The sequence below is a fragment of the Cibotium barometz genome, chromosome 41, assembly GCF_041138505.1.
Source record: "Cibotium barometz isolate CiBa-2024 chromosome 41, ASM4113850v1, whole genome shotgun sequence".
Taxonomy (NCBI): domain Eukaryota; kingdom Viridiplantae; phylum Streptophyta; class Polypodiopsida; order Cyatheales; family Cibotiaceae; genus Cibotium; species Cibotium barometz.
The window spans coordinates 44,242,137-44,251,089 of NC_141086.1; the positions used below are offsets into that span (position 1 = coordinate 44,242,137).

The following is an 8,953-nucleotide window of genomic DNA, read 5'->3' on the forward strand; positions in this document are numbered from 1 at the left end:
CTTGGTCGGTCCCTAACGGCGGCCTTACATTGACGTGCTTTTCATGTGAAAAAGTATATTTGGCCTTACCACACTCTGGCATGCTTCACGCAGTTTTTACATACCATCAACCTTAAACTTCAGCAAACCTACAACAATATTTTGGGCTTGCATATATTTGTATGACTAATGCACTTGTGCTATATATTAATACCTACAATGACACATGTCCCCTACGCAAACATAACGGCCTTCAAATAAGGCATGTTAACATCCAAAGTAAATATCTTGCCCCATTTCTATTACCCTTTGCGCCTAAACAACACTGATTTTTCAAGTTTTCTACAAAACACCCTTGAGAATTAAACCTCGCTTGTAGTAGACCTTGCTCTAACATCTATCCAATAGAAGCCAAGTTTTTTGTAATATTAGGAATATGATGTACATCTGCCAAGTACTTCATTTTACCATCTTGCATAGACACAAGGGCACTTTACCAACATGCATGATAGGGTGCATAGTATCATTACTTGTCTCTACATTCCCTTTTTTTTTTTTAATTTTTCGCATATCTCTAAACCACTCACCATGACTAGTCATGTGGTTAGAGGTGCCAAAATCCACATACCAAATATCTCCTAATGCTGACACACGTGGAACTGAATATGTGCTGCATTTAAACAGTTGCTCACTTATGTCATCACCATGTTTACTTAATGATGCATCGTTACCTTACAACCTTCCATTTTTAATATCGTTCTACTTTTTATAGCAGTCCTTTGCAATATGCCCTGATTTTCCATAGTAATAGCACTCTATGCTATTTGTGCTTTGATTTCTTTGCCAATCACCTCGGCCTCTCTAGCTCTCCTTGCCTCTAGAGTAGCCTCTTCCACCTGTTTAAAATTAGATTCCTATATCTGAGTATAAGGCATGCTCATCTGAATTCCTAGAGGTTTAACCTCCCCCAATACTCATCTTCACACGGATAAGGAGAGCAATCAGTTCTTATAAATTAGGAAAATTCTCTTGAACTCTATTGGAGATATGAAACCGACTATTTCTCATTCAAGGTCATTTTGACACAATACATCATCATGATCCAACAGAAACAAGGGCATCTACAAGCCCTTTAATCTTCACCAATAATCATTTATACATCATCATGATCCAATAGAAACAAGGGCATCTGCAAGTCCTTTAATCTTCACCAATAATCATTTATACTCAGATTTCCTCTGGTCACATTATGTAGCTCCTGCTTTAGCTACATCTTCGGAGCTTTGAGTGTTTATACTGTGCATCTTCACTACAGTGTCCCAAGCCTCCTTAGGCATTGTGCATCCTGTATATACACAATCATAACCAGTACAACACATTTCTAGCTCTTTCATGTCATGCTTTATATGTATGCATATGTTGTTGTGTAGTGGAATTTTCTTTAGCAATCTCAAAGTCCTTTTAACCACTATGATGAACTCCCAAGATCCTTTTTCCATAAGGAAATTGATCATCCTGAACTTCCATGCTTGGAAGTTATTCTTATCTAACTTCTCGCTCACAATCTAGGATAGATTGTCACGCATGCTTATGCAAAAATTTGCCAAATAATTCTTGTAAATTACCTCTACACTTACAGAAAACTTATTATCTCTAAAAGAGCAGTCTGTACACCTGTTAAACTACAACCCTACACATGTTATACAACTGTATATGGAATAGTCGCACGAACATACATCCACCAACAACTTACAAATCTTAGATTTTTTGTACAAATGATCTTGCAACCAAATTGCAACTTTGCTTTGACCAAAATTTGAGCATACACAATGAAATCAACACTTTCACAGAGTGCCTACAAAAACTTGTACAGCCAAAATGGAGCCCAAAATGCATAAAATTTGCAGTAACTACACACAATAGGGTCCTCTATTCCTTCAGCCAAGAGGATGCCTCAATATTGAGACATTGGACTTTCCTTGTTTTTGCATGTAGCTATCACAGTAGCTACCCAAAGGTGTTTCTCTAAAACCAAAGAGGGAAAGACATGGAAACCATGTAGTGCTTCAAATGCTTGCCTCTTGAGCTCTTCACATGAGCCGACACTCTTATACCATGAGAAGAATGTGGGGGAGAGAATGACCTTGACCTTCTTATAAGCAAACACACACACACACACACAAGAATAAATAAGTACACAAGAAGAGAGATGGATGGCTGAGTTTTCTTATATTCTCTTCTCTTCTCTATAACCATACACTAAAGAGATAAGAGCACATACACTAAAGAGATAAGAGCACATACTATAAGGGAAAGTACTCTCCTACCATAACATACTATAACGGAAAGTACTCTCTTACTATAGTATATTCTCTTCTCTACAACCATACACTAAAGAGATAAGAGTGCATACTATAAGGGAAAGAACTCTCCTACTATGAGATATAAAGGTCGGTCCATAGTATAAACCCGACTACACAAGATGGCCTTATAATTATGCCATAACACTAGTACACCAAAAGTAGCTCTATTACACAACCTGTAAACTACTCGCAACATATCACCCATAATCTCACCACCCATGCCAGTGGCATAAGTGTAAAAGCTATCACCTAAGTGAGTCATCAATGTTTGTAGTACTAGTTGAGCACCATCGGCTTAAGTACATAAGTTATCATCCAAGCGGATCATCAATATCCGCAGTACTAGTTGAGCTTGACATCTCAACACTCGCTACTTTGATGTCTCACAACATCTAGTATATCTGTCAATTAAAGAATATTTTTAATCTCTCATGATCTTCATCATGGTCTTTATTTCTCAATCACATACAATATAGGCAAGGAAACTTTGCATTAGCTTTATTTGATACACCTAACATGTACTTCAAAGGTTTTAGATTCCTTGCAAGATGCCATTCTACCCAAAATCATTAACTTTTAAAGTTTTCCCGCTACTTTGACATGTCATATCTTGTATTTCTACTAGTTAAAGAATACCTTCAATATCTCATGATCTTCTTTTCGTACCTCAAATGCAACAAGCCACCATATTTTATTTATTGCACAGTAATATAATTTAGCTTATTCAATAAGATATTAGGATCAATGCTCTATTCATAACAATCAAGCTAACTCGTTCTACCTTCTAACTCATTACAATTTCACACCTTAACAAAAAATTAAAATAACAGTAAACCATAATAAAATATCACAAAAACCACACCTCCATAGCTTTGTTCTCCTTTGAAGTTACAACACAATGGATATCCTCAAACAAAAAGATAAATGAAGGAAAAGATGAGTTTTTCACTCCAACTAAATGATACCAAAAATTTTAATACACACTCCGTCCTCAATCTTTGTCTTTGTGTCATCTCTTCAGCCTAGTCCCATGATTTAGAAGATCAAGTGCCATTAATGAGGAAAAGGGAAAGAAAGGCATGAGCTAAATTTAACAGTAAAGGCCACCCGCATACAAATTCAACTTTTTGCAAAGCAAACAAGGAAAACTTTTAAAAAATAGAAAGAACTCTCATAACACTACAAAAAAGAGTCCTAAAGACGTGGATAACTTAAAAACCTAAACTTAAACAAGAGCGTTCAAAATGAAGCTCGAAATAAAAGAAAACCTATAGATTCAAATAAAAATTATGAAAAATAAATAGAAATACTCTTTATGCTCTATTCTAGGCATGGATAAGAAATTTCAAATCCAAAGTCTACATGCAATATTTGAGAAATATATAAAGAGCTTAAATCTGCCAAATTTAATAAAAATTGAAAGAAAAAAGTCAAGTGCTTAGTTAAAAGTGTCACATCAACCAAGCTATGCATTTTTAGTTTGAATAGAAAAGTGCTCTTTAAGATTTTCAAATTTGAGGAGATCTAATGTAAGTCTTGGAGAACAATGTCAAAATATACAAAATGGGTGAAAATATAGCCAAAACGCAATCCTTTAGATCCTACAAGCAAAGAGAGAGAGAGAGAGAGAGAGAGAGAGAGAGTAACAATATTTTATATTTCCTTTTTGTCACTTTTCCTTGACTCATGGAAGAGAAAAGAAACAATTATAGAACCCTTTTTTTTAAGTCCAAATGTTTTCTGATGATGCATCATACCATAGCTCTAAATAGAAGCATCTAGACCCTCGATTCTCTTCCTAATTCTCAATCAACCCTAGGTTCAAAATGAAGCTCGAAATAAAAGAAAACCTATAGATTCAAATAAAAATTATGAAAAATAAATAGAAACACTCTTTATGCTCTATTCTAGGCATGGATAAAAAGAAATTTCAAATCCAAAGTCTACATGCAATATTTGAGAAATATATAAAGAGCTTAAATTTGCCAAATTTAATAAAAATTGAAAGAAAAAAGTCAAGTGCTTAGTTAAAAGTGTCACATCAACCAAGCTATGCATTTTTAGTTTGAATAGAAAAGTGCTCTTTAAGATTTTCAAATTTGAGGAGATCTAATGTAAGTCTTGGAGAACAATGTCAAAATATACAAAATGGGTGAAAATATAGCCAAAACACAATCCTTTAGATCCTACAAGCAGAGAGAGAGAGAGAGAGAGAGAGAGAGAGAGAGAGAGTAACAATATTTTATATTTCCTTTTTGTCACTTTTCCTTGACTCATGGAAGAGAGAAGAAACAATTATAGAACCCTTTTTTTTTAGTCCAAACGTTTTCTGATGATGCATCATACCATAGCTCTAAATAGAAGCATCTAGACCCTCTAATTCTCAATCAACCCTAGGTTCTATCCATCATGCCATGTGAGATCATTTTGCTTACATCACCCATGACCCCATTGTCTCTACAACTTTTTCAAACGTTTTCTTACTTAGCTTACACTCAACAATATGCAAATACCCTTGGATTATGCTTTTCCTCGAGAATACTTGTCCTTGGTCATGAAGTTCTTTGACATTCAATGTGTGCCCACCCTAAAGGTTATTGGCTTGAGCTTACTAGATGAGTTATCTTTAAAGAGTAAACCTTCCCTAGACCTTTACCATTCTCACAAGCAATGGGCACCCTTACACCGCAGGTATGAGAAATTCGATACAAAGGGTTAGATCATACATATATTCTATGCACTCACTTGAGTTGAGCATAGGAGCACATGCCTACTCCTCACATAGATTACCACACATGATTTCAATATCCATTTTCAACTTGTAGTCAAGGAAGGGGACTCGTAGAGATTGCCCCTTCCAATTCCCAATACTTGGAATGACTCAACCTACTATTCAGCAGAGAAGTTGCTCTAATTTCACAAATAAGCAGAGGCCGAGAGGTTCGTGGCATCAAATCACAACAAGATCCCTGCAAGTGATGTCAACCAAATATAGCAGTAATTTGAGCTCTATTTGCAGCGAACAGATCAATAGCTCCACGCCCACCAAAAGCAGAGTACTGCACATCAGCTTGGTGTAGAGAGCATTGAAGATGCTTCTTTAAGTAGCCAATCCATTTTGTCAATGGTGATAGATAGCTCACGCGATGCACATTAGAGAGAGAAGAGAAGTTGTACGTGAGAATTAAGAAGCAGCTACCCACCGTCTTTAAGAGCAGAGCTCTCCTCCATCTTCACAAGGATAGCAAAGATCAGTAACCTCTTTCACCTGTGGATGGTGAGAGTGAGCACAGACAAGGTCTCCTTCTCCACTTGTAGATCGCTTTCACAAACAGGTCGTCTTAAGGCCAGTGTAACCAAGGAGGAAGAGTTATTAGATGAAAAATCTTTGAAACTTCGCAAAAAGTCTGTACGGTAAATTCATCACCCCTGCATGGTTTTCTATGACTTCAGTATTAACAAATGCATCATCACACCCTAGATACTCTCCATGCCACCATGACATCATTTTGCATGCATTAACATGCTCTCTCCACAAGCATGATACTCAAGGATTTTACTCCCCCTTAATCACACAAATACATCCAAGAGTAAAGTCTACCAACCCCATCTATGAACCACTACGGAATAATAGTTTGAAGCATGCATCACATTTGACAGTGTCTACAGCATCTGGTAGTCTACCAACCCCATCTATGAAGCGTTAAGGAATAATAATTTAAAGCAGCCATCACATTTGGCAGAGTCTACAGCATCTGGTAGTCTCTTAGGCCACTATTCCATGTGGGCACCAAGATGTCAGGCAATCAGACTGCTAACAGTGGCCGCTACTCATAATAGGGGGCAGCAGAATATAAGAGTCTGAACATGCTTCATTTCCCCCACGTGTGTGCCATTACACACATACACACACAAAAAACTATGAAACAGGGTAGTAGATAAGTCTACAGGAGAAAATCCTACAAAGCAAGGGTGGAAACAAGACATCAATTCTCTTCAAGCCAAGATTAGATCAGTACATAGTTATTCTATCCAAGGTCAAGGCAAAGCCAGTAAAATATAACAAATATTAAGGATAACAAGACAACAAACTCTGCTCCTGCAAATGCATATAATTAATCAATAATAGGCTGCACTCTCAGTCCTCAGCTCATGACATTTGTAAGATTCGGCTGCCTCAAAATTTAATTTGACTGCACAAAATTGCGTTGGGTGTAAAATCCCCATACCCGATGCAGCCAAAACAGTGTGCAGTCCATCGACTTATTGAAGAAAAACTTAGTAACCTACCTAAACTGTTAATAGGAACTGTGGGGAACTGTGGTATCCGCAGCATATGCATATGAACTCAAAGCTTGAGATATACCAACTCTTCTACAGCCGATAAGCTTCCAATTTTCTGCAATGCCGCTTTTCTAGGCTCATCATCAACCCCAATTGCCATCACAGCCTGCTTACGGGGTGCTGTCCTTCCAACACTCATAAAACTAATATTGACATTTTCCTCCCCTAAAATGCTCCCTACTCTGCCAATCATCCCAGGTTGATCCACCTGCCGACAAAGGATCACACTTCCTTCCAAGCTGATATCTACATCAAAACTGCCTACCTTTGAAAGGTACGGGGTTCCATCCTTCACTTTGCCTTCCAAAGTGATTTCACCATAGTCAGATACAGCGCTTGCAAACTTGGACTCCACATGTGCAATCTTCACCTCTATAGTTTCAAGAGGAACATCCGGTGAACCATCAGAAAGTTGCCACTCCTCAGTTATCTTCAAACCCCGTTGTTTTGCTACATAGTCTGCATTGACTATGTTGATGTAAGCACTAGAAATCGGCTCAATCAGACCCTTGATAATCATTGCTCGGAGCAAGCGGGTGTCCAGATCATCATCAGCACGCGCTGAGATGTACGACACCCTCACATTTTTCACTCCACTTCCTCCAGCTACGAGCTGGATAGCGAGCATGCCAAGTCTCTCTGCTAAGGAGACATATGGAGCAAGTTCTGCAAGCACCTGTTCACAAAAGATTGCAATTCCTTCCTGAGCAAGTAAGCATGTAGCACCACATTGTTTTCTACACATTATCAACAAAAAGCTAGCCGTCATAGAAGATATAGGAAAAAATGCGATGCGAATGACTATCATATGCACCCTAATGAAAATACCTCTTGAGGTACCATGGGCGCATTAACAGCAGTGGCAGCAAGCTCTCCTTGCAATGCACCAACCACTGCCTCAGCAATCTCAACAGCCACACCCTCCTGCCAAAATAAAGCAATTTTTTTCTAATAAGCATTGCGCATTCATGCTTCATATTGAATCTCGACTACAAAAGCCAAATGATTTTGTAGCATAAAGACTTCACAAAACAAGACCTGGGCCTCAGCGGTACTTGCTCCTAGATGAGGTGTAACAATGACCTTCTCGTGTGCTACCAGTTTATTATCCTGTTCTGGTGGCTCCTCTGTGAAGACATCCAATGCTGCCTGGTGCCCACATAAACAATAGATATTAGAGCCTACAAACAAAGGCTAATTTTGATTCTTAACAAATTGATTCAATTCAATGACTGCATTACCTGGGCAACAACCCCAGTGTCAAGTGCCTGGACAAGCGCTTCCTCATCAATGACACCACCGCGTGCAACATTGATGATCCGGACACCTTTTTTAACCTTGGCAAAGCTTTCCGAATTGAAAACTTTATTTGTTGCGGGGGTCAAAGGCATATGCAAAGATATAAAATCTGCTCGGGCAAGTGCCTCCTCAAAAGAAACCAGGTCCACCCCAATAGCATGGGCCCTGTCAACCGAGGCATATGGATCGTGTGCCAAGACAGTCATCCCTAACCCCTTGGCTCTACGGGCCACTTCAGATCCCACCTTGCCAAACCCCATTACGGCCAAAGTTTTACCAACAAGAGAGACTCCTGTGTATTTGTTTCGCTGCCATTTACCTGCACATGTTTGAATACAATAGAATTAATGACAAAATCCTCCCTCACACTAAAAAAAACTAAGATACGATAGCACCATAGTGGTTTCCGTACGGCTCCAAAAAATAATAATTTTTTTGGGGGGTAATGGTCTTTCTTTTGCTTGTCTATGGCTTATTTGAGCTTCCTCTATACTATGATGCTTCTCTCCTTTTTAAAATACTCCATATCTTGAAATTGGAAATACCTAAGTTTATAAGTATTTTTTTAAAACACCATATTTTATCATACGATAAGAAAAAATATATATATCATACCGTATTTTCCATTCGGTATCGTATCGTTCGAATCGTATGGTATCATACCTAACAACTATGGATAGCACACTGAAGTCACCAGCTCACATGGTATGCACCAAACTACAAGCCCAATGTCATACATCACACATCCAGAAAACTCAAATGACATTTTGGTGTGAATGAAAGGAAGTATCACCAAGGCATATAAGCAAAGGTTCAACATATAGCCTCATCACTAAGCTTGCTATGAAACTAGAGGAGAGAGCTGTATCTGAAGCTGAAATTTGCAGCTGCAGACACTTCTATGAAAGCAAAGGCTGCTGCTGTTTTTAGTACCTACTGACTGACTCTGTGCAAGGCACCCCATGCAG

The 8,953-nt window shown here is 38.3% G+C and overlaps 1 protein-coding gene across 1 annotated transcript in view; it reads right to left on the reverse strand.

Moving 5' to 3' along the window:
• Positions 1-6,310: 6,310 nt before the first annotated feature.
• LOC147614980 (D-3-phosphoglycerate dehydrogenase 1, chloroplastic-like) overlaps positions 6,311-8,953 on the reverse strand; it is a 3,967-nt gene continuing 1,324 nt past the window's right edge. The window contains exons 2-5 of the mRNA XM_086780265.1: positions 7,928-8,304; positions 7,725-7,835; positions 7,515-7,610; positions 6,311-7,362 (exon numbers count right to left, since the gene is read on the reverse strand). Coding sequence (XP_086636391.1) covers positions 6,691-7,362; positions 7,515-7,610; positions 7,725-7,835; positions 7,928-8,304 — 1,256 coding nt within the window. The 3' untranslated portion in view covers positions 6,311-6,690. The remainder of the gene's footprint in view (positions 7,363-7,514; positions 7,611-7,724; positions 7,836-7,927; positions 8,305-8,953) is intronic.